The sequence below is a fragment of the Takifugu rubripes genome, chromosome 21 (assembly GCF_901000725.2).
Source record: "Takifugu rubripes chromosome 21, fTakRub1.2, whole genome shotgun sequence".
NCBI lineage: Eukaryota > Metazoa > Chordata > Actinopteri > Tetraodontiformes > Tetraodontidae > Takifugu > Takifugu rubripes.
In genome coordinates this window covers 9,101,141-9,127,373 of record NC_042305.1, presented here as the reverse complement: position 1 = coordinate 9,127,373, position 26,233 = coordinate 9,101,141, and the positions used below count along the sequence as shown (strand labels likewise).

The 26,233-nt window shown below is 43.0% G+C and overlaps 2 protein-coding genes across 3 annotated transcripts; one reads left to right on the top strand and one right to left on the bottom strand.

Annotated features, from left to right (window-relative positions):
• Window positions 1-1,577: 1,577 nt before the first annotated feature.
• hk2 (hexokinase 2) lies at window positions 1,578-14,978 on the top strand. Its single transcript, XM_003974558.3, has 18 exons — window positions 1,578-1,845; window positions 2,834-2,996; window positions 3,259-3,407; window positions 3,908-4,027; window positions 4,182-4,277; window positions 4,389-4,488; window positions 5,487-5,670; window positions 5,784-5,945; window positions 6,017-6,250; window positions 7,010-7,314; window positions 7,404-7,552; window positions 8,044-8,163; window positions 9,674-9,769; window positions 10,890-10,989; window positions 11,899-12,082; window positions 12,176-12,331; window positions 13,111-13,347; window positions 14,153-14,978. The coding sequence occupies exons 1-18, from the start codon at window positions 1,786-1,788 to the stop codon at window positions 14,295-14,297; spliced, it is 2,760 nt and encodes a 919-aa protein (XP_003974607.2). The 5' UTR covers window positions 1,578-1,785; the 3' UTR covers window positions 14,298-14,978.
• Window positions 14,979-15,960: 982 nt separating this feature from the next.
• Window positions 15,961-25,901, bottom strand: npffr1l2 (neuropeptide FF receptor 1 like 2). 2 transcript variants are annotated; one of them, XM_029828939.1, is made up of 4 exons: window positions 25,712-25,901; window positions 18,639-18,988; window positions 18,024-18,123; window positions 15,961-17,892 (listed from the first exon to the last, which is right to left on the bottom strand). In XM_029828939.1, the coding sequence occupies exons 2-4, from the start codon at window positions 18,973-18,975 to the stop codon at window positions 16,905-16,907; spliced, it is 1,425 nt and encodes a 474-aa protein (XP_029684799.1). In that variant the 5' UTR covers window positions 18,976-18,988; window positions 25,712-25,901; the 3' UTR covers window positions 15,961-16,904.
• Between the last annotated feature and the right edge of the window lie 332 nt (window positions 25,902-26,233).

The following is a 26,233-nucleotide window of genomic DNA, read 5'->3' as shown; positions in this document are numbered from 1 at the left end:
GGTGAAATGACAAGTGCCCAAAGTGACTTTTTTTCCCAAATGGAAAATTTTTTGTACACTTTTGCACCTCTTTACTGCACCATATTTCTATTTTCAGTGACTGTTCGACAGTTTCTAAAGTTTCTATTGTGGAGTTGGTATAGATGCCCCTGCTTTTGGAGAGAGAGAGAGAGAGAGACATTTATTGTACATTTACATGAAAGCCTTTGCCTTTGGTCGCAGAAGAAATAGGAATGCTTATGAAATGTACCGACTCGAGGGCAGAGGCCTTTTCTGCTTTAACTTATGAAAAATATGCACAATCCAAATAAGACATGGCTAAGAACTCCCTCGCATATTCGGGTATTCGTTTTGCTCTGAGGAACGTATTCTGTGATCAAGCTACACTTGATCACAGAATACTTTTTTATACCTGTTTTAATTTATTTTTAAGATAGTGTATTAAAACAGGAAAAACAAAAGTATTGGCTTACAGTGACGATGGAGGCAGCCACTTCACATACTTAATGACATACTTGGTCCAGAGTGATCAGAACCCTTACAACAAACACAAGGACAAAACAACAGAAGGGGGACAACATGTGAATGACTTGAGTGCATCAGCCCTGATTTCAGCCCAAACACCCCTGTAAACGCATGTCCACCCACATGCTTTCATGGATCTAGATACATGAACCTCAGATTATCACCAAATCCAGGAGTGCAAAGAGTCAGAATTAATGCAGAGTCACAGATGATTCTCTTAATCTCCTTGCACCAATTTCCACTGGTATTAGCGGGCCCATTGTTTTTTTAAGTTAAGCTGTCTGAATTGTTGCCTTTCTCATTTTTTTCTTTCATTAATCTATTTTCCTCACAGCCATGTCTAGAGTTTCACTCAAGGCATGCACTGCCCACTGCCTTCTCTCCTACCTTTTGGGTTTCTCAGCCAGTTCTTGTAACTGTTTGACTTTTTTACACCTCACTAGTTCTTTTTACATTGCAACATTTTGGCCTGCAACTCTTGTCTCTTGACCATCTTGTACCATAAATATTTTTCTGTGAACTGCTTTACTGATTTTTTTTCCAACTCAATGATTTTTATTTTGTTTCCTTTTTTCTATGCCTTCGCTCTTCAGAGCTAAAAATCTGGCTTTGGTCGACTGAACTCCATTTTACATTCAGCCTTTGTTATCATTTCTTACTCTATAGTTATGTATCAAGAGCAGCTCAATCTAACTGATCATTTCAAAACCAGCAGAAAAGGCCAATCTTCTTGCACTAATTTGTTGCCAAACCTTTCATAAGGTAAGAAGAGGATGTCACTTATACGTATGTCAACGCTGCGTTTTTGCTTTGCCTTCTCTGTTCTACAACCAGGTCACTGAAAATATCGCTATCTTTTAATTCGGTGGAAAAATAAACGCAAACAATACCGAATACCATCTATTACTTCATTCTCTATTTGAACAAAACACAGCACCGACGCTCAGCATATCAGCAATATTAAAATAAGAAGATTAAATGTTAAAAGAACTTTTATAACTCATGAAAACGCAACTTCCCGGCAGCCAATCAGCGCCTGGGCGTCCGAGTTACGTCACAACCTCAACTCCAGGAAGTGGAAGTTTCTGTTTGCTTTTTTTTTTTAAGAAGAGCTTTTATTCACTTGGTGTTGACCTTACGGCGAAACCGAGGGATAGGTTGACATTTCCGATTTTATACCCCGTTATTCGAAGTCGAACCTTTTTTAGCGGTCAAGTTTTTGGGTAGAAAAACGAGCGAGTCGACACATCCGGGCTAAAGATGTCGTCCCCGAGTCTGCTGGCTAACTGCTGCGACGAACTTCAAGATGACTACGCGCAAGTGAGTACTGGTGGGAAAACACGGTTCTAAAGTTCTGGAACGACAGGACAGTCTTCTGCTTCTGTAAAGTACAAGTAGGGGTCAAGCTTGAGGTCAACTCGGCATCGACAGTCATCACCAGGCTGTTCAGAGACGTCAATAACGTTCATTCCATGCTGAAATGAAACATCAGTGTGTGTCTTCTATCTATCTATCTATCTATCTATCTATCTATCTATCTATCTATCTATCTATCTATCTAATTATAACTAACTAACTAACTAACTAAACCTCTTTGGTAGTTCTTTGCGACAGAACAGACCTCTCCTATCAACGTTGACCTTTTAAATACACCAGCACTTTGTTATAATTAATATATTTCTATGATCTCTGCCTAGTCTCCCCTCTACCTGTCCCCCCCTTCTCCTCTCTCTCTACCCAGCCCCCCATCAGTAGGAGGGTCCCCCTAGGGGGTCAGGCCCTGGGATTCTGGAAAGCACCTAGAACAATCTTGATTGTAACAGACACGATATAAATAAAGACTGATTGATTGAAATATGTTAACATAAGGAGCTAAAGTAGATTTTTTTGTGTGTGTGATCACAGGAATACATTGAATCACTCTCATTCTGCCAAAAATCCCAAATTTTATATGTTAACCTTATATCAGGTGTGATGCCTTTAATATGCTGTCTACTGACTAGATAACCCAGTATACTAGGCATGGTTTTTCTGGTTTTTGTATTAATAAAAAAACACATTACACTTGGGTATCATTGCTTCTTACGTAATCCAGTGTTGGCATCCTGTTTGTAAGTGACAGGATGAAGGGTTCAGCTGGGAATAAACAAAGTGAAATAATGGAGCCCACTGCAGAGGTGTAACATTGATTTATGTCATCAACGATGTCCCAGTGCTACAATTTCTTGGAAAGAATTGGTGGAAGTCTTAAGATTTGGCAAATAAACATACATTTCAGTTTGTGGTTACAATTCCTGTTTGGCTGTAGGTGGACAAATATCTACAGCGTTTTCAGTTATCTTATGGAGATTTGATGGAGATATCGAACAGATTCCGACGAGAAATGGACAAAGGCCTGTGCAGAGACACCAACCCCACTGCTGTTGTCAAGATGTTGCCCACATTTGTTCACTCCACGCCCGATAGGACAGGTTGGTATAGGAGAAAAGCAGTTGTGGTTACCATTGGATTTTAGGCACAAAATATTTTAAATTAGTCATTTTCACTTTAATAAGCAATGCTTCCGACTAACATTTTAACTATCAATAGAAAGACATTCTTGCCGAAGGGTTTACTTCAAGCTGGTTGACATTTAGAGTAAAATAACAGTCAAATACCAGCAGCTGACATTTGGAAACATGATTTTTTTAATGAGGTACAAAGTCTGGTCAACGTTTTCTTTTTATTTTTTAGAGCATGGTGAATTCCTTGCCTTGGATTTGGGAGGATCTACTTTCAGAGTACTCTTAGTCAAAGTAATGGCTGATGGTGAGCAAAAGGTCGAGATGGAAAACCAGATTTATGTAATTCCTGAACACCTCATGAAAGGCAACGGGGTGAAGGTAAGAACACGCAGCTAATTGATCTCAGTCTTTCTCTAATGCTGACCAACACACTTAAGCTTGACAATTGATGGGGACTGGGGCAAAAGAAGGCAGCTGCAATGCCCCCATCATGACTGAAGCTAAACCAGTCCTGGCTCGCCATCGTGTGTTCGAAAATTAAGTTGATATTGAAACACAAATTCTGAGGGAACAGTTTGAGCTGATCCCCACTGGGTCTCATGATTAGAGATGTTCATGGACGTTACAACTGACGAACAGTCAACTGGAGCAACACAAGTTACGCAGTAAATGGTATAAAAACAATGTTTTGCAGTTATGTCATTACACTGCAACTGCAGCACACCCACTGTTTGACGTACCGTTTTACAGGTATTGACTACACGTACTAGGTTGCTGGGTTTTAGATATTAGCTCACAGAGTCAATGACAACATGTGGTCAAAATAATTGAAAGCAAATAAGGACATAGATTTTTTTTTTCTTTATTCCCCCCTGCAGTTATTCGATCACATTGCTGACTGTTTGGCAAATTTCATGGAGAAGATTGGCATGAAGGAGAAGAAACTCCCACTGGGTTTCACTTTCTCTTTTCCCTGTCAGCAGACCAAACTGGATGAGGTAAGCCAGCTTTTTCCTAATTGTCCTTTGTTGTTCGTTGTTCACTGTAGAACGTCTTTGCCTTTTTTTATGCTTTTAAATCTTTGTCATACTGTCTTAATAGTTCATCCAAACATTGCCGTTAGAATAAACCAAATCTGCCCCAACTTTGCAGAGTATTTTGTTGTCTTGGACCAAAGCGTTCAAGTCAAATGGAGTCGAGGGAAAAGATGTGGTCAGCCTTCTGAGGGCAGCTATCAAAAAACGAGGAGTAAGTGCTGACAACCCTCATGCCCCTGACTGATTGTTATATTTTCAAAATACAAGAAAACCTGACAGAATCTGCATGTTTAATGGTGTTTACATTCAAATTTCATGACAGGACTTTGATGTTGATGTCATGGCTGTGATCAATGACACAGTGGGAGCCATGATGACCTGTGGCTACGATGATCAGCTCTGTGAAATTGGTCTCATTGTGGGTGAGTCTGGAACTGTTGGTAATTTTAGATCTTGACTCTGGTTTCAGAAATGTCCAGGTAATGACTCGCGGCTGAGATCAGTTGGGAGTGCTTCAGTCCACACAAATGGTCGTGTTGTCTGTGTTGAGGTTGCTGTGATGCACGCAGCTTTGTTGCACAATTTTCCAACCCATTTAGCCATTAAGAGCCTTGTGCAGTGTCTGATTATCATGGTGTGCATGATTACAGCCATAAGGCAACCAGAAGGAAATAAGGTGCACTTCCTCTGTCAAGCCATTTTACAGGTTTTTCCTTTTTCTTCTTGCATCACAAAGTTGTCTGAAGCTGCTTTATCCTAAAGCATTTGAAGGGTAGCTGAGTACATTTGCCAAGAATCTAAATGTTTCTGAACATGATGTATGGTACACAGTCTTTATAGCAACAATAAATGGAACTCTACTTATTAATTGGGTCTTCCACAATGCAGCAGAGCCTTCTCTATTTTGTGTCTTCAATGTAAATAATAGTATGTAATTTGGAAATGCCTGAGTGAATACAGTTAGATTACATTCGTCTTAATTATTATTTACACATTCAATTTAGATCAATTTGTGTTGGTGGGCTAGTAAGCTATTTTCTGTGGCAGAGCTGAATTTTCTAGGTAGAGACCGAACACTGTGTAATTCAGTGCATCTGACGTTTACATCATGGCTCTATAATGGCTGGTTATTGTGTGATCACGGGAGCAGAATAAATTTTACTAATTGTAGTATCCTCTGTCCACAAACTCTGCACTGTCTGTTTTCCATTCCTTCTCCAGATCATGTATTGAAGATGGGAGAGATGGAATGAGGGTTACTACAGTAATTATGCAACTGTAAGATTTGCTTAGTTAGACCCACAGGTTGTTTTTTCAGTGGTCGTGTTTGGCCAAGGGGTGGGCAAACTGTTGGATATTTTATTTTAATTTAAAACGTGACTGATGATCTGATCATTCTGGCTCTTTTTATTTCTGTCAGGAACTGGGACTAACGCCTGTTACATGGAGCAGATGAGGAACATTGAGGTGCTGGACGGTGATGAAGGGCGGATGTGTATCAATACTGAGTGGGGAGCCTTTGGAGACGATGGTACCCTGGAGGACCATCGCACTGACTTTGACAGAGAAATTGATGCAGGCTCTTTAAACCCTGGAAATCAACTGTGAGTGACTACATAACCACACTCCATGCCATATAAAGGTCTAACATTCATGTTAGTTACTAGTTTTCCTTAATGTAGATTTAATGAAAATTCTTTTCACATTTACATGTCAGGTTTGAGAAAATGGTCAGCGGCATGTACATGGGAGAACTTGTGCGTGTCATCCTGGTGAAAATGACCAAAGAGCAGCTGCTGTTCAAGGGCAAGACTACTGTGGGACTCCTCACGACTGGGAGCGTTAAGACCAGTTACATCTATACCATTGACAACGACAAGTAAGCGTCTCTGTCTGGTTTTATTTGCAGTCTGAAAGGTAGTCGGTGAGCATAAACTGGTCTGTTGGCAGTGATGAGGAAGGTCTGGCAAGTGCTGAAAAGGTGCTCCGTGGACTTAACCTCAACCCCACAAGCGAGGACTGCCTCGCTGTCCGAAGGGTGTGCCAGATTGTCTCGACACGTTCTGCACACTTGTGTGCTGCCACGCTTGTAGCAGTTCTGCGGCAGATCCGTGATAACAAGGCAGCTGAGAAGCTGCGGACCACCATTGGCGCAGATGGATCTGTTTACAAGAATCACCAAGAGTAAGTGCTCTGTAACACCTGTAAAGACAGTCTTCATATGTCTTTACAGTCTGTGCCCCGATACAATCCACGCTATCCTATTGTTCACTGTGAGACCTTATCTAGACAGGTCTGTGTCTTTCCAAATTACAATCCTTTGAGCCAGCATCAGATGACGCAATTTTTATATTTTTTTATTTTTTTTAAAAGAAAAAGAAATCTTTGTGAACCAGCCCTGGCCTCACGAGGCATGTATGGCCCGTCTACACTTCATAGGGAGCTCGAAGGAAGTTAATGCACATGTACACCTCGTGGTTCATGTCATAGAAGATGTCAGATTAAGCTGGAAAAAAAGAAAAAGATCTTACGTGCTACACTTTTCTACGGGGATGTGAAATCGCCGCTCTTCAGTTGCGCTACATGTCTCTTTGTCACTCCCGAAGATCAAATTCGGACCCAACACTGGAAATTTGTCCGCGGCAACAAAATCGTGTGAAAATTGGCCTGAATTTGTTAAGGAGCATTCACTACAGGCAGACTCCAATCAAGGTGTAAAAAGATTTCAAATGTAATCAAGATAAACGGATGTTCCCTTGAGCTAAAGTTCTAGTTTTCTAAGGAGTTTTCAAAGATTTGGTTTTTCCCTTTGTTATTCTATTGAACCGAAGTAGATCAGGCAATAACAGGATGTAAACCAGATGTGTTTCTGAACATTTCCCATCTGTTTAATTAAGAGAAAACTCACAATGCTGACTTAATAATTGCTTTTACTTTTCTTAGGTTTTCTCGGAGGCTGCACAAGATGGTCCGGCAACTCATGCCAGACAGTGATGTTCGTTTTTTGACGTCCCAGTGTGGTAGTGGGAAAGGTGCTGCCATGGTAACAGCAGTGGCGTACCGATATGCTGCTCAACAAGCGGAGCGTCAGGCCGTCCTCAACACTTTGCGTTTGAGTCGTCAACAGCTGCTGGAAGTGAAGAGTCGCATGAGGGAGAGGATGTTGCAGGGCCTGTCGAAGCAAACTCATGAGGAAGCGAGTGTCAAGATGCTTCCCACCTATGTCATATCCACCCCAAACGGAACAGGTGACTTTAAAGAAGCAGTTCACACAGATTATGTTAAATTTTGTTTTGAAATAGAAACACCAGATTCTGCTTTTTCTCTTATTTATCAGAGCAAGGTGACTTCTTAGTTGTGGACCTTGGAGGCTCCAAATTCCGCGTGTTGCTGGCGCAAATACAGAATGGAAAAAAACGAAATGAGACCCTGCACCAGAAGATCTACAATATCCCGCAGGAGACCATGCAGGGCACAGGAAAGGAGGTAAAACACGGCAGCACATAACGAAAAGAAAAAAAGATGTGTGATGATCACAATATGATCATGTCATATTTGAAGTTGAATTAGATATGTATATATTTTTTTTAAAATTAACACTTAAATCATGTTTGGAATTGTTTGTCTGCTCATGCACACAAGTAGCACAGTAAAGGTCATTCTGTGGGACTCGCCTGCTCCTTTGAGCAGCAAGGACCAGATAGTGGTCCTCTTGCTGGGTTGTTGTCCTCCTTTTTTGTTCTTCTGGTTTCCCTCCTCCTCCTTCAGTGCTCGGGCTCTAGAAAAAAAAAAAGCAAATTCGATCAAAAATCAAATAGAAAGGATGAGGAGAGAGGATCTGTCTGGAGCCACTACGTGCAAATCCATTCACTTATATGGATATTGTATTGGTACTTGAGCCTTATAAGTACCGGTACTGTTGGAAAAAAAGAACACATTTAAGTATTTTTAGTCTGATTGAGTTTTATCATTCACAGCTTTTTGACCATATAGTTGATTGCATTGCTGACTTCCTGGAGTTCATGGGCATGAGTGGAGCATCTTTGCCTCTGGGATTCACTTTCTCATTCCCCTGTCATCAAAGCAGACTAGACCAGGTACTGTTTACCATAACATTTTATGTTTGGGGATATATTTCATATTTATTTCAATATTACAGATGTGTTTTTTTTACTTGCACATTAGCGCGTTGGCAAAGAATTCCAATCGAAATCCAGCACATTCCCCAGCAGTTATGCTCACATTCAATCCGTCTCCCCAGCCCAATCCCCTCTCACTCCATCAGCATGTTTCCAGTTTCACACCCTGCGAAGCCTCTGAAATCTTTGAAGTCCTCCACATGCCAGCTCGACCCTCCCCCACGTTCTTATTCCTCCCTGTCAAAACGCCACCATTCTGTCCTCACTTACTTGGCGTTCCATCCATTTTCAAAAATGCAGCTGTCTCTTCCTGGTAATTTTTTAAATGTCCCAGTTGCCTCTCTATTACTCACCTATTTAAGCCACAATGGCCTAGATGAACCTTTGCAGTCTGGGTTCTCTCCACATCACAATGCTGAGACCGCTCCAATAACAACAGCCAACCATTTCTTCACTGCTCTGAACTCTTCATCCGTATCTTCCTGACCGTAATGCGACCTTTCACATCATTTCACACCCCATCCACCTCAATAGACTCTGCTCTATTGGTATCACCCGCATCCCCCTCAACTAGTTCCGATCAAATCTCAGAGGCCACACATTTAAATCTGACCACTCCACATTTAAATACGATGGGTGTGCCAAAGGGCTCTGTCCTGGAGCCCCTGGTCTTCCTGGATGACAACCAGCTCTATCTCGCCAACAAACCTGATTACGCACCTCATTTCTCACTTCCTGATTGAGAGTTCCACAGTCTCCCATTTCCCTCAGGTCAGGCTTGGGTGTCATCCTTGACACTGCTTTTGTTTCAGTCACAAATCAAGACGCTGCCTACCTCCACTCTGGACCACAGTCTCATCAACTCCCAAACTCTAACTGCTGCTTGCATCATGACCAAATCCCCTTCTTTTCTCCCACTGCATCACCCTCATCCTTCAGCAGCTCTAGTGCCTGGACATCCACAAGGTCGTCCATCCATACCTGCCCGCTCTTCTTCACATCCCAGCCCGGCCCGTGCCCTCAGATCTGTCTTCTCCATCATCTCTCTATTCCCTCTGCCTGAGCCTGGAAACTGGCTTTTAAGCTGTTTGTTTCTAGTTTTGAGGTTTTTTACATCTGTTTATGATGAATGAATAATGAATAATTCCATCATTGAATTAAAAATCAGCAGGCGTTCCAGTGGTATGAGATGATTGCCAAGAAGCAGTGTTACAACAAAGTAATAATCTAAAAAACACAAAATTCTTTATTTTTTGTGCAAAGTTTAATAGGGGAACAAATAGTTTGTTTCTTAAAAATGGAAGTATTACTTTCAATACCAAATTTGTGTTGCAAGATAAACTGATATGACTTTAGATGAAGGACTATCCTTGCTGATGTTATTCACTTCCAAGGATACGGTGTGTGCTAAGGTTAGGAAGGTGACGGTTATTTGTCCTATAATTGTTTTCATTTTGGTTCCCCACAGGGAATATTACTGAAGTGGACGAAGGGTTTTAAAGCCAGCGGCTGCGAGGGTCAAGACATTACTATGTTGCTGAAAGAGGCTGTGTGTCGCAGGAAGGTCAGTACATATGTTGTATAAGACGCTATATAAATAAAGATTGATTGATGTCATATTTAGCGTGAAGAAAGGATCCTTTGACTGATGCCCAGTCTTAACTGGACATTGGTCAGGTTGTGATTCATTTTCCAAGAAACAGTAAAAAGGGGCATCTGTCTGTCTGTCTGTGTATATACTGTATGGCTGTGTCCGAAACCACCCCCTATACCCTACATAGTGCACTCAATCGTGTGGACGCCATTTTGAAATAGTGTCCGAATTCTTAGTGAGCATCGCAAGTGCACTCAATGTATTCCACAATGCACTGCGAAAAGTAGTGTACAACCGATGCACCCGAACTCGGTAATATATCCCATCAGCCTTTACGGTATCACGTGGTAATCTGTCGATGGCGGGTAAACGAGCAGTAATGACGTACAAATGTATGTAATATTATGTTATTATTATTATTATTATATGCTATTTGTTTTACATATCTTACTAGAGCGTAAAATTCTTTCACTTTAGTGGAACATTGCTGCCTCCATTTTAAATATGTTTTTTGCCTTTATTTATGTATACGCGACTATAAGCATCTTATTAGATTACGTCACCGGAAATGTCACCGGACACTAATTATTTGAGATAATAAGGAAGTGTTATGTTATTGTTATTGACATTAATATTTTAATCTATTATTATTATATAAAGATTATAATAGGGTAAAATATTGCATTTACAAAGAAACGACCGCTGAATGTGTTTGGGTATGTTTTGGATGGGTTAAAATAATTAAATGGACCTGGCCACTTTTCCCGGGGAACGATTCGTTATTATTATGCGACAACATTACGTCATTTTACGTGCGCCGTAGTGTCCGAAAGCTAATTTTGAATTGAGTGCGCTACGTAGTTCACTCAATCCATGTCCCCCATGTAGTGAGTAGTGAATAGGGAACGAGTGTGTGGTTTCGGACACAGCCTATGTCTCTATGTCTCTATCTCTATCTATCATATTTACAAATGAATAGCTGAATTGCAGTGCTATAAAATAACTTAAACATCTGTTTCAAAAATGAAAGTCATTCATTTGCATTTGAAAAGCAGTGACATTTGTGAATGATTGTCATCACTTCTTCCAGGAATTTGATTTGAACTTTGTGGCTGTGGTGAACGACACAGTCGGAACCATGATGACTTGCGGTTATGAGGACCCCCGATGTGAGGTGGGACTCATCGTAGGTAAGTCTGTCTCCTCCCCATCTTCCTCTCTGCAGGCAAGATGTTTTCTTCTAATTCTGGATCCAGTGTTAGTGAGAGCTGGAGGCTGTGAATCGGGAGTCCATCTGGAAAAATGTACATCAATTTAAATATAGGAGGAAATAAGGACATACTCTGGCGAGGTTTTGGTTCCAGGCTGAGAGCTTCTTTGCTGCTTTACTCCTGCTATAAATGTCAATTTAGTGTGTTTCCAATTCCTAAAAGGTATATTCTGTTTACAGCCTCATGCTGTGAACCTGCTGTAGCAGCAGCAGCAGCAGCTATGAAGGACGCAGAGATCTGTAAATTACTTGGATTTTTTATGCTGTAGAAATGAAAGCATCAATTATTCTCTCCTCCAATTTCTTTCTCACTCACTTACTCACTTTCTACCGCTTGTTCCTCCACTGAGGGTCGCGGGGGGGACTGGAGCCTATCCCAGCACAATGGGCGGAGGCAGGGTACACCCTGGACTGGACGCCAGTCAATCGCAGACACATATAGACGAACAACCATTCTCTCTCACACTCACACCTACGGGCAATTTTAGAGTTTCCAATTAGCCTAATCCCCAATCATGCATGTCTTTGGACTGTGGGAGGAAGCCGGAGTACCCGGAGAAAACCCACGCAGGCACAGGGAGAACATGCAAACTCCACACAGAAAGTCCCCTCAATCCCAACCGGGAATTGAACCCGGGGCCTTCTTGCTGTGAGGCAACAGTGCTAACCACCACACCGCCCCCAATTTCTTTCTGTACTTTTCAATTGTTGTCTTTGTTATAATGGGGTTTGACATTGCGCATGGGACAAATAGTGCTGCAGAGACATGACTGGGGGGTGTTTTGTGTAGATAAATGATTTTCCATTAGAACCTTATTGTCCTTCTCAGGCACAGGGACCAACGCCTGCTACATGGAGGAGGTACAGAATATCGACCTTGTGGATGGCGACGAAGGCCGTATGTGTGTGAACATGGAGTGGGGGGCGTTTGGAGACGCCGGTGAACTAGATGACTTCTGCACACAGTTCGATGCCTTTGTAGATGAATCATCCACCAACCCTGGGAAACAGAGGTAACAGCAGGGTAGTTTCCAGGACTTTGGATAAGTCTCCCCGTAGATGTGGGTCATCTATAGTCACTTTGTGGGCCCTTTTCACTCTTTCAGATATGAGAAGATGGTCAGCGGCATGTACCTGGGGGAGATCGTGAGAAACATCCTGATGCATTTCACTGACAGAGGCCTGCTGTTCAGAGGGAAAGTCTCTGAGAGACTCAAGATGCACGGCATCTTTGCCACAAAGTTCCTGTCACAGATCGAAAGGTGATTATCAAGTATGTGACTTATTCACGTAATTGTGTGGAAGCCATTGAAATATACTGTAGTTGCATTCACTGCGTGACCCCAGGACACCTCTGAAAGTATGTCGCCGACCGCTGAAAACGTCTTCCTTCACTCAAAGGTTATTTCTCCACCTGTTATATGAGGTGATGACTTTTCATCTCACTTTTTCATCCCATCATTTGGCTTTTGCTCTTCCCAACACCTGCTAAAAATACACATTGTCAGTTCACATTGTCTGACTGAAAGAAAGGGGAAAAAAAAAAAGAACAGGTCTCAGGTTTCAGCGTAACCCTTTCAGTGTGTACAATAAAACTGAAACATTGTATCTGTTGTTCATCAGTCACCAAGGATGTCTTTTATTGATGTTTCCTTTTGTTTTGTTGGTAATAATTTACATCTGTGAAAAATAAGGAAACCTATATTGAAAGTATAATTCAGATAAGAATTATAACAGTGATTGTCACAGTTAGACGCATTTCCTTCTGCTCATTATATGAACTCTTAAATGTCAGAATGTTGGACTCCAGCCCTCGTCACTGCCCACAGACAGCTTGATTGTCATGGCCACTACCTTCAGCATCAAATGATGAAGTGTTTCATCAGTAAATCCAGAAAGTGACTCTTGGGGAGTTTCTCAATGGCTTCCTATCTATTTTTTCCTTGTTTGCAATCATTTTGATTTTAATCATGATTTGTTTACTCTTCTCTCACATTTCCTGTTTGTTGCTCGTGTCTGACCTTCCGCCGCGGTATCACAGTGACCGCCTGGCCATGCGGCAGGTCCGAGCCATTCTGCAGCACTTGGGCCTGACAAACTCCACCTGTGACGACAGCGTGCTGGTAAAGGAGGTGTGCGGCGTCGTGTCCCGGCGTGCAGCTCAGCTCTGCGGCGCCGGTTTAGCGGCCGTGGTGGATAAGATGCGAGAGAACCGCAATTTGAATCAGCTTTCTGTCACCGTGGGAGTGGACGGCACCCTTTACAAAACACACCCCCAGTAAGATGAAATATGGGTTTATTGTTTTCTGATTAAAGCTCTGAAGGCGGCAATACCTGTAGATGAATATGGGGGGATGGAGGGGGAGGCAGAAAAACTACACAAGAAATAACAACGTTGGTCTACTTGGAGAGGAGAGAGGAGAGGAGAGAGGAGAGGAGAGGAGAGGAGAGGAGAGGAGAGGAGAGGAGAGGAGAGGAGAGGAGAGTATGATAATCTGTCTGTCTATGATAGTAACTGTGACTACAGAATTAGTGATAATAAGCTTTTTCAAAGAGGTAGGTTTTAAGTCCGATCCTAAAAGTAGAGATGGAGTCAGCCTCCCGTACCTGGACAGGGAGCTGGTTCCATAGCAGGGGGGCCTGGTAGCTAAATGCTCGGCCCCCCATTCTACTCCTAGAAACTCTGGGAACCACAAGTAGACCAGCATTCTGACAGCGGAGCGGTCTATTGGGCTGGTAAGGTATCACTAGCTCCTCCAGGTAGGATGGAGCTAGGCCTCTGAGGACCTGGTAGGTCAGAAGAAGAATTTTTAAAAATCATTCTAAATTTAGTGGGCAGCCAATGAAGAGACGCCAGTACAGGAGTAATACAGGAGATAATTACCCGCTGAAACTCCGACGTGATAATGTGGGTGCTACCTGTGAGATAACAGTTCGTCACGACCAACATTCCTTTTGAAGGTCAATGTTTGTGGGGTTTTCTTTGGTTTTCTTTTTTAAATTTTCACAGCTGTACAAGAATTTTGAGGTTTCTTCCACTTTAGCTGCTCGTAACTGCCCTTCTTTTTCATTTCTCCCTCCAGTTTCTCTAGGATAATGCAGGAGACTTTGCAGGATTTGGCGCCGCAGTGCCAGGTGACGTTCCACAAGTCGGAGGATGGCAGCGGGAAGGGCGCTGCCCTGATCACGGCCGTGGCCTGCAGGTTGAGGAGGGAGGAAGAGCAATGAGCTGCTCAAACACACCAGCTCACCAGTAGAAACATCTTGAACTCATTTTTTTTAGAATTATTTGGAAGCAGATTGTAGATTGATTTTGTTTGACTCTGGAGAGTTACTGTTACTGCACGTTTTAATGGTTGAACATTGAGTCTTAGACTTACAGAAGGACAGTAGTTGTGGCATTTTAAATATAAATTGAACTTAAAACAGGTTGTGTAGATAAAGCCACTAAATTGAGAAAACTTTCTTTGTGTCTCTGTCTCTTGGTAGTCAGAGATGCTGCATTAAGCACAATAAACTGAAACCGTATGGCATATTCCACTAACGGCTCCATCGGTACACAATGTTCAACAGACTCGGCCCTGAAATACACTAGTAGCTGACAAGACAAGCGTTGACCTTCAGCCAACAATGGTGGGTTTTGAGTAACATGGAAAATGCAATCAGCTCATCTACACGTCTAATCTCACACAATGGGTCAGTAATGTGGACCGGTTTTATAACGAGTCACTATATCATGTCCATTTTAAAAACAGTTTAGGGAGTGGAGATCATTGCCCAACTCTTTTTGTGTTTGTGTGTGTTTTAAATGTAAACATTTTAATGAAATCATTTGAGCTGAAGTACTCATTCTTAATTGAAAATTGTATCAACATATTTAAAATAATAAATATTTGTGTGACCTCTTTATCTGTGTCTGTGCAGTTAGTTTATCAATGCAGTAAGGGGATCAGCAAAATGTATTATTTAGGTGTTTTTTTTTTAACTCAAATGTCTTTCACATCATCAGCAACAACCATTTGGTTTATTATCCAGTAATCCTGACATTTCTGAAGCTCTTTAGATCTGGATGAGAAAATGACAACTCTGATGAAAATTCTTCTGGTTTTATCAAAATCAAATGTGACCGTGACTGCCCTTTCAATAAGCATTATTATCCCTGGTAATTGATTTTTCTCCCCATCTCAAATGGAGGTTTACCAGCGGAGAGGCAAAAGAGGGTGAACTCAACAATAAGATCCATAAATGGCGCTCAAACTCTTCATTTTAGGTTCCCCTATGTAAAAAATAAACCCATTCTGATGCTGTGCCCTCAGACTTGCAGCAGTGACCAGCTTTTTCCCTTCATGGAAAATTTCAAAGACACTTTACAGGAGGATCAAACCGATTCCACGAGAAGGTTAAAACGTAATTTGCCGAGGCTACTGGATGTTGTGTTGATTTGCATGTGTGAAGTGAAACAATGGAACAAAACCTTGGACAGTGTGGATTTCTCTCATCCACGACACTCACTTAATGATGACATGGGCACAAAATGTGTCAGTTTGAATCTTTACTTAGCATCCATCAAAAGAAATAGAAACACAGACGTTGATACACACCGTGACAGACGTGTACGATACAACCACCGACACACCGAGAAGCACAAGCCACCAAGGAAACAAGTACAGAGGCAGACAAATGGCATCAATTTATAGCCCGGTGTAAAGCTCATCGTCCATTTATCTGCGTTTGTCAAACACTTTTGTACAAGGTTACAACATGCAAGTGTGCAGGAAATGAGAGTAACACAAACGCTGTGTGTATATACACACACACACACACACATATATATATATATATATATTACATTTTCACTCATTAATTTTGCTGCAATGAAATGTTCCATACAGAAAAGTCCAGAGGTTTTTTTTTGAGCAATTCAGTCATCAAGGACTCAAAATCAACTAGGAATAAATGTACTGAGACCCGCAGGAGAAGAGAGACAGAGCGAATTACACATGAATCAAATCATCACTTTACAGGAAAATCTACAATATAACTTTGCTGCTATTGCAATGGAATATTATTCTGAGCCTTTCAGCGGAGGAGTTGCAGGTAGCCCAGGGAGAGGGAGATAATAACAACATTAAAACACAGAGTGCCAATAAGTCATTAAGTGTGCTAAGTAGGCACTGCAGTTGATTAATTAGACATCCATCTAAGTAATCTCTGTTCCCATTCACAGTGAAGGAAAGAGGTAGGCAAAACAGAGGGGGTGAATAACGTGTTGACACTTTATACAGTTAAAACAATCAAAGGTTTTCTAGCAAGGAAATTAATGTCCCTCTGGCATCATATTCCAATGGCTGATTATCTAATAGTTGGCCAAAACAGTTCACAATGTTAATACCACTGTAAAAAGTACGGTAATGGGGAATATGTTGCATAATACGGAATGTGCTACATGCAGGGTTAAATGTTGAATACTGTACCCACCTGAATCCGTCAGGACTTCCGAGCAGCAGATCCAGTTTCCTGTGACTTTCAAGGAAATATTTACGGTACATTAGTGAGGTTTCTTGCAGGTGGGATTTTCTTTTGTAAACTGGCTGGATTTACTTTACATATTGTACAAGAAGGTCTGTTCCAGTGCTAATGGCAAACAGCCAACACGCTCCCAGACACTGCACATATCACAGGCGTTTCCTTCCACCAGCTCTCTTTTAAAGTCACTGCTGCGTGGTCTGTGTTCAGCTGGCCTGGGTGGCAGAAGGGGCAACAAAAATGATTCCAGCTAATAACTAGAACAAAGGTAGGGAGATGCGCTATAACACCAATCAGCTGATTCTGGCCTCACTTCTCCCACGCTTTATAGACCGACGCTTCCAGAGAACTGACCCGATTTGAGTCCTGGCTGTGATGGTCTTTGTTATGGAGGATCGCCATCTCGATGGTCTGATCAAAATTTTCCCTCTGCGGTCGGACCGCCGCCCTCGCATGTCTCTTCACCTCTTCTGCATCCTTCAGTCTGGCAGAGTTGTGTACTCGATTTCTCACCCTGAGGTCAATGTGGTTGCGAGCGCTGGTGCCATCCATTTGATGAGGCTCCTCCATGGATCGATCCCTCTTGCCCCAACGTGTCATCCTCTCACAGTGGTGGCACTGGAGGAGGCAGCAGAGGGGCCTGGACTTGCACACCGCCTGGAAGCCCCTCTTAAAGTTCTCATTGTAGTAGCCGTAGATTATGGGATTAATGCTGGAATTAGCAAAGGCCAGCCAGTGGGCGAAGGGAAAGATGTAGCTGGTCAGAAGATCCACCTGGTCACTGTCCAAACCCGCGTAGTCCGCCATCATCATCAAGGTCCAGAGTGGCAGCCAGGACAGCATGAAGAGCAAAGCCACCAGGATGAGCATCTTTATCACCATGAGCTTTTTCCTGGATATCATTGGCTGTCCGCCCCGCCTTACCCTGACTTCAACCGTACCGTCGGCCACCGGTGGCTCCCTGTTGGCGAGCACAGAGGAGCACAGCTTGACCCCAATGCTTACGTACATGATTGTGATGACGGTGAGGGGCACCAGGTAGATGTGCACGAACAGAACCACTGTGTAGACCTTCGTCATGCGTGGGTTGGCAAAGTTCTCATAGCAGGAGTAGATGGGTAACGTGTGGTTGAGGTCATCGTTGTATATTATGTAGTGATTAGGGATCTGCTCCACAGTGAGTGCCAGTGCGGCCGGACACATGATCGCCACAGCGAGCACCCAAATCAACAAGATAGCTGCCTGGGCAACACATATGGTGGGTTTGGGATGAAGCGGGTACACTATACAGCGAAACCTGCAATAGAATTAACAAAGAAGACCACTTACACCATTTCATGCTCTCCAAAGTACATGTCAACATGGCAGAAGTCATTCCCTAGTTAAAATACTCTGAATGATCCATCACATAGCTTTCCAACCGCTTACCGCTCGACAGCAATGGCGACCAAGGTGAACACGGACGCAGAAACGGACACTCCCTGCACAAAGCCGCTCATCTTGCACACAATTTTGGAGAAGGGCCAACCTGGGAAAAAAGGCGGCAAAATGTGATCATTTTGTGTCTCACAAAGAAAAGCTTTCACCACTGTCAGAACACATTAAAGATGGTTCTAGTTTCCTAATGCGGTTTCTCGTGCGCTGTCTGCAATTGAACTGAAACCATAGGCTGTGGCTGTGCGTCACCCTCGCCTTTCAGGTGGGGTTAGAAGTAATGCGTCTTTTTGTTGCTATAGTAACGGGAGTGAGGATCAAAACGATCCTCTCTCTCAAAAAGCTTTGGGATATTTTTGATCAGTGACTCCATTCTGTCCCAGTGGTGGTGAAAATGGTTACCTGCATCTGCTTCCCTTTATACTGACTATGTTCATAACCAGGGGGAAAGACGGGTGCATTAAAGGAGGAGATGAGAACAAGATGGAGTTTCCACTCCGGCTGACAGCAGGACACCTGCCACACAATGAGGAAATGATCCTCTCTAACGCTCGTCTCTGCTGCAGGATGATGGTACTGAGGCCAAACCTCAATGACACGAGCACTGACCTGTGATGAGGTTGTCCACCAGTGTTGTGGGGATGCAAAAGATGCCCACCAGGAGGTCACTGACGGCCAGATTGAGGATGAAGAGGTTGATGACCGTCCGCATGTGCCGGTTCTCCACCACGATGAGGCACACCAGGATGTTCCCCACCATGCACAGCAGGAAGATTGAAAAATAGGCCAGCACAAAGCTGGCCGCCACGTACACGGAGTGCTGGTAATAAGGATAGAAGGTGATGTTGATTGCACCCGCATCTGTGCTGATGTTAACAGTTCCTGTGGTGGTGGACCCCTCCAACTCCAGCCCTTCTAACCCCTCGCTGGCTTCTACTCCCTCCATTCTCCAAGCGAGCCTGTAATGAGAATTTCCTGGAAAAATTATTATTATACACAGATATAAACTATGTGATGCACGCTGAATTCTGGGTAAAATCAATCCCCTAACAGAGGTTAAACGGCAAATTACAACCTGGACAGCGCACAGCATCCAGGAGACCAATTAGCAGAGAGAGAGAAAGAAGCTGGAATTCTTTAATGCAGCACTTTATAGTCGTGCCAGCAGCCGCCAATGCACGGCTCACTTTGGACTAAAATCAGATTCATTAAAAGATCAGTTTGCATTCAGAATCATGGCAATCTGTCAGACTGAGGAAGGTGACATTCCTCTGGAACACCACACACAAGCTCATTTTTCTGTCCTTTGTATCATCATTTTATACCACAGCTGGTAATTGTGCAGGTTCTTTGACCAATGCCTCCATGCACTTCCCTCACAGCGGGTCCTTGTCGTTATCAGCGTCATCTATCAATACAGGTAGACGTTTGATGAAAATAGATTTTTATAATTTGCCCGTGCAATCAGGTAGCAGCATCACTTGGCAGCAGGAGCTCGAGTAGCTTCAGGATCAACGCAGCAAATGTGATGTTCGCAAAACGGAAGCGACACAGTTTTATGCTGCGAATCTGAAGTGATGATCAGATCAAAGATCAAAGGGGGAAATAAATATGGAAACACACACACATACACACATGGCTACCATCTGCTCATCGGCACCATTCACATTCATTATCAGGACACTGGTGTTGAGAGGCTTCGTTAAAAGTAAAAAGCACACGTTCTGCTTGGTTTGACATGAGTCTAAAGGTGACGAACCTCCGCTGCCCATGACAGTAAATTAACGCCATGAGGAAACCGGGTTTGGGCCAGGATGAGGCTGTCCTGCTCTTTGACCACTCGATATCTGCTTGTTTCAAATGTTCTGGTGTTTCTTAGGCCCCACAAGCCCTATTCAACCTCCAACATTAAACTGCTGGAGATGAGACATTTGTTCACAATGTTTGTTCTATTCCACATCTGCAGCATGCGTTTGCAGGGTAATCAGCAGCGACTAAATGATTCCACATCAGAAATAATCAGTCCTCTATTTAAGTCCAACGAGGCTGCTTCCCCTACAGGTGAGCGGACAAACTTCACTTTAAGGGTTTGATGCCATTTGTGGTGCTTTTTTAATTTAGGGCATTTCCCGTGGTTATTTTAAGTGTCACTGCCTGGAGAGCATCTGACACCTGCAGCAAATCCAACGCCATGAGAGGAAACTGGCGCACTGTCAGAGAGCGAGGTGCTCTCGGCTATTATTGTGTTCTCAGGAGAAAGAACCTTTCAGGCTTTTTTTTTGCATTCTGTCATTCATCTCCGCACACGTGCGCCTGCTTGCTAAAACGTGATTGACACTTAGCCGAGCTCTTTCACAACAGGACAAACCCATCAGTCAAGGACGTAAGGGAGCAACAAGAAGTCACGCCGATGGTGTGTCTTGAAATTATCTTTTTGTGTCTTTTTTTTCCCATTATTGTCAACCACTCATTCTCTGACAGCCTGAGAGGGCAACATTTCGCGACCCCCCTCCCCCATGGCCCTGGAAAGGGGGAGGGGGGAACTTCTTTTGGTATGTGTGATGGAAAAAAAAACAATTAACCATCACAGAGCTTTAATAAAAAGAAATCTTCATGTTTAAACAGCTGAAGGCACAAATAGTTAATGGCCCCTCCACCTCCTTGAGAGGGACACTCTGTTGTTTTTGCCATGTCACGCACACTCCGCCCCCCAGATTAACATAAACCAAAAGCGTCTGATTTGTTCTACATCCCGGAAGGCTTGCTTGAAAGTTAATTGAAATCAGCAGCCAGTGCTCGTCTGCCTGACGCTGTATTGAAGAGACAGATTGACAGCTCTCTGGGGGGAAAGCTCAACACTTTAATGAACTTGTAAATGTGTGAGCTTTGCGTGCTTTTGGGCTGGCAGCCTGAGGATGCTCAGAGCAAAGGTTGTGAGTTCTATAAAAAATGACCCTGCAATCACAACTACCCAGCACATTTGCTCCCATTTGAGCCCTCGTACACCCTGTTTACCTCTGATTCATCATATCCAGAGCCAGCTTATGGCTCCACGCTGACTGTCCATGAAAATACTTTCATGCCATGGAAACACGTCATTGTATTTAAGCTTTAACAGGTCTACAAATACATGGCCCTCACAATACCAGCAGCACACTCACGTTTCTTACAGTGGAGCAGTTCGTCATGAATCCTGCCATCTCTAGTTTTTGCAGTTCTACAGTGAAACCAAACTCACCTGTGAACGTTTCATGTAAAAACAGAAGTGCCTGGAAAATCCACAGTTAATCGGTAGAAGTCCCCAGAGTTCAATTAAATCCATTAAACGGAATCAAAATAACATGTAAATCAACCTTGCAAATTGAACCTGAAACTGATTATCGTGCAAATTATTTAACATGTTTATGATAAAATTGAGAAAGTTGAGCTAATTGATGCAGATGGCGTTCTGCTGAGAATAGGCCGACAGTGAATAAAGCACCGCTCCGTTTCCTGCTTCTCTGCACCTGCCCATGTTCTGAGCTCATTCACCTCTTTAATCACCATTTTCAGCTGCAGGCTTTAGTTCTGGACCTTTTCCTTACGGAGCTCTTTCAGTGGTCCGCATACAGACTTTCTGTATCACCTTAGGATACCACCTTAGGATGGATTAGACCCCCCCAAAGTTAATCTGGGGGTGCACCAGGATCAGGTAGCAGGCGGCCTTGCTTATAACACTTGATATCTCACCTCAGAAAAGCCAGGCATGTTCACAGCTTGTGCGACAGACGGAGCCCTGGCATCAGCCGTCTGAGCTGGAGGACAGAGAAGACACTCGGGGTTGCGCATCGACCCCCTGCTGAGCTGCTGTCTGAGGTTTTGTCCGATTTAGCATTCAGAACAGATAAAATGTTGTGACTGACTTTAACATCCGCGGAGGTGCTGAAAATGATGGGTTGTTTTTTTTACAGTTAGCTGGTTTCTTTCATAACCTCGATCTGGTTCTAATGACCCAATGTTCCTGTCAGATAAATATTTACATTATCAAATTTCATGACAGCAGATATCCGTCAGATGATGCTGTAGGACTGTCAGATGTTTGTACAGAGAGCTGTAACTGTAATCTTTGGCCCCCTGAGGTTGACTCTCTTGTTAAAGGTGCGGCGATCTGTTGCCCCCCTGAGAGGGAAGCCAGCAAATCAAGGAACTGTTGCTCAAGGCACCAGCAGCTCCACTGGCTTATAAAGAGTCTCTCTGTGCAGCTGGACCAGCCTTTTATTTTTAAATGTGTGCCGAATTTCATGGCGCCGACGGTTCTGCTGATCAGAGACAACGCACCATCGACCAACAGGATCTACCGACACAAATGATAGTCTCAAACGCGTGGAGCCGCACAGATGCCCTGTCAGTTTCCTCTCCAATCACAACCTAGATTGCATCTATGCACTTTGCATAACAGGATAATCACATATTTACAGCCACGCCATGATGAGGGTGCTTGGATCATTTCATTTGACCAGACTGATCCAACTGTGATGCCTTCGAGTGGGGTTGTGAAATGACCTTTTCCTCGGATTCAACAGATTTTAGTGAATCTTTAGAGATAAATGTCAACAGTACATTCAATTCAATTCAATTCAATCTTTATTTATATGGCACTTTTCATACACTAGGTAGCACAAAATGCCTCACAAAGGATAAAAACAGCAAAGAGAACAAGAGAATCAAGAAAAGGACACACACACACACATGCATACAACACACTTACACACACACCCACACACACAAACAATCTGAGACAAGCTGAGACATACCATTTACCGGACAAAGCTAGCAAAAGGGTGTGTACACATGCGAATTATGTTAACTGTGAAAGTACGAAAAAGTATATCCAGGACTAAGTTTGGTTTTAAATCTCTTTAATTGCTGTCTGCGACATGGTTGAAATTCCTGTGAAAGATCTGAATGAAGGAAGTTTTTAAAATGCTGCAATGTTTTAACAATAATAGTTAATTTTTATTAGAAATAATAATGACAATAGGCTTTAGCGTTTGAGCTGATCGTAACTGTGATCTGTGATCGCACCGTTTACACATCAGTACACATCAATAATCATACGCCAAAATTGATCCCAGGCCATTTACTCCTGCACCACCCTGAGCCCGATAGAAGTGGATAGTTATCATTCGCATAAACTGCTACAGCCCTGTTACCATGGAGATCTATAATGTTGAATGAAGGCGCTTATTTATATCAGGGTGAAAAACACCCCGACCAGTCAGAGTTGTCATGATGCTTCAGTTCAAAAGTGTGTGACCGTTGGAGTCATCTAGGAGTGATAATGTTGACAGCAACGTCTTCAACCCATTTCTGTCTCTGCAAAAACATTTGAGTACTTCCCCTCCGGACGTTGATTCCCCGGATGTATCTCGACAAACCGATGAACTGAAATTTATTGGCAGATTGAAGCGATAAATATTAAAGATTGTAATCAGGTCCCGCGAGATCTCAAAATTTAAGTATTCGACTCCCTTAATTATCACAAAATAATAGACCAATTTTCAAGGTTGGAAGTGATTAGCAGCATCCTAGAATCGGGAATCGTCTGTGTCCCATGGAAATGATGAGCAAATGGACTTGTTCGCCCACGGGAAGACAACTCACATGTAAAATCACAGATCGCAAAGAAGAATTTGATTTAGAAATCTCTGTCACTTTTTTTTGGGCTCCATGAGCCAAAGTTTGGAGTTAAAACCAGCCTTTGCTATAAAAACACTTCGTAAATTACCATGGCAACGGGGTTTAAAAATACTAAGAGCTGTGAAGCTGAAGGTCCTGTGGTTGAAGAACTATCCAGCAAAACATCTGATTGTGTCACCCGTGTCACCTATCAATAAATTCGCAATTCAAGTTATCAAAATAGGATTTAAAAAAGGGAGGTATTTGAGTCCCTTCATTACCATAAAATAAAAGACCAATTTTTCGAGGTCGGAAATAATTAGCAGCAGCTTAGAAATTTTATAAAAACATTGAGAAAATGTGTGAAAAAGCAAAGAAGTGGAGATGTTCCAGGATTCTGAAGCAGTTTAAATGCTTTCTGGAGCATTTTGAAAAGCCAGTAAGTCATCAATATGAAACATCTCCAAATGAAGAGGTAATTACCGAGAAGAATCAGAGAAAGAGAGAATGAGCAGCCAAATCGAAAGTCACGCATCATTAAAAGAAGAACTCACAGGTAAAGAAATACCTGAAGTAGAAGATGGACAATGTCCAATGCTTTCTCAAGAGTAAAGCACAAACATGTGTTCCAGAAGAGTGGAAAATTTGATGTCAGCACCATTGATCGAGTGTGAGGTTTGACATCTGACGGAAAAGTAGGATCGATGGCGGCCGTGAAGACGGAGCTGCAAACAAGCCTGAGCGGTGAAGACAAGGAGAAGAAATAGAACATTCCTCTGTCACCGTGTCAGCTACCACCTCAACAGGCCAACTTCTTAGTCGCTAAGATGAAACCGAAGGCCCCAAACATGGAGGGAAACTCAATAATGTCGGATTCTTGGAAGCTGAAAACCTGCACTGCCCTCCGCATTTAACCCGTCACGGGTTTAAAAGTCACGCAAGTAGAAAACGCCAATATTTGACCACTTGACATTCAGATTCAGATTTCCTTTATTTCCTTTCTTTATTGTTGCCAAGGCGACACTCTAAAAGTGACATCCCTCCCACAAAATGGTTTTAAGTGTACTTCTTGCTTGGGTCTGGTTGGGCAATAAAAAGTTCTAGAAGACGACGGTCACGTTGGCTCATTTGGAAGCAGCGGATGTCTGCGGCACAAACCGACTGTTGCAGCTCCCTCTTCAGGCTGGTCAGACTGTGGACTAATTATGGTTTTATTAATTTTATTTGGAAGTTCGTCACTTGAGTTTCTCCCCAACAGGGTGGGTGATGAATAATTAAAGAAGCATCTTTCCAGCCTCTCGTCTCTGTCAGCCGAAGAAGCGTTGTTGTCGCTGCTGCTGCGGTTAAATAGGAGCGGTTCTGTGCAGAAGTAGAGTGAACGGGGGGTTCAGGGAGTGCGAGCAGGAAGGCGCCCTGTAGCTTTAATCCCATCAAGTGTGACAGCAGAAGAGGAGCCAGATGCTGAACAGCATCTTTCACTCAAAACAGAAATGTCCTCAAAAGGAAATGTTTTTTACGGAGATGCTGCAACGCCATTACAGCAGCTGCAGCACGTGTTGGTTGGAAACTTCGCCTTCATGTCAATTCAGCTGCATGGCTACATCATATCATCGCCCGAGTTAATTGTCTTCATTTAAATAACCCAGGTCCCATTGATTGCGCATTGGAATTTGCGCTAGTTGAGGAATAACCGCACGTTTTATTCAGAGCTCCTGCAACACAATGCGCAACAACAGAACTGGCACAGATTCAAGACACTCTTTAAGACACTTTCGTGAACAGAAATTCTAAATTGTGCCATCCACATCTGGTTTCTCTATTTTACGCCGCAAAATACCGCTGAAACTCCTACAACGTCTCACTAGCGCTGGTTTTGTCTTAGTTTTGCCCTTTTAAAGCACAAAGTCGGGAATTTCAGGACGGACGAGAAAGTTTAACAGAAAACCTACAACTTTGCAGCAAAATAATAATAATAAAATTTTTAAAAAAACATGAATTGGATGGACTTGTGGAAAGAGGCATACCTTGGTGCAGAATCAGCTCAACAGGTGATCAGCGAGACGAGGATGGAAACAGGTGACAGTAGAAAATCAGGCGTTTCTCACACTAACGCCACTTTAACTCGGAGGAAAACAGGGGCGATAACAGTGAGTCCGTGATTGACAGAGATGAGCGACACTCCCCTGCGGCTCACACTCACACCGTGTACACTGAGTCCGCGCATACGCACAAGGCGCGCACCTTTGTCCACTACCTGACTGTGGCTATTCGTCTCAATAATGCGCATCCCACTATGGCGACGCCAAAACTCCGCCCCTTCACTTTCCGACCCACCTTTTTCGGGCTCTGATTGGCTTAGTATGTGCGCGCGGATAGAAAGCTGTACAAATCGGGAGGTAACGTCACCAAGGGTGCCACGCCAGTGAACTGATTCACCTGTGTATAAGAGATGGTGAGATTTACCTATCGCAAAGTCACGTGTTTACAAATGTCATCGGATAAAAGCGCATTTTTAATGCCCCCCCCACAACTCAGGTATTGATTTC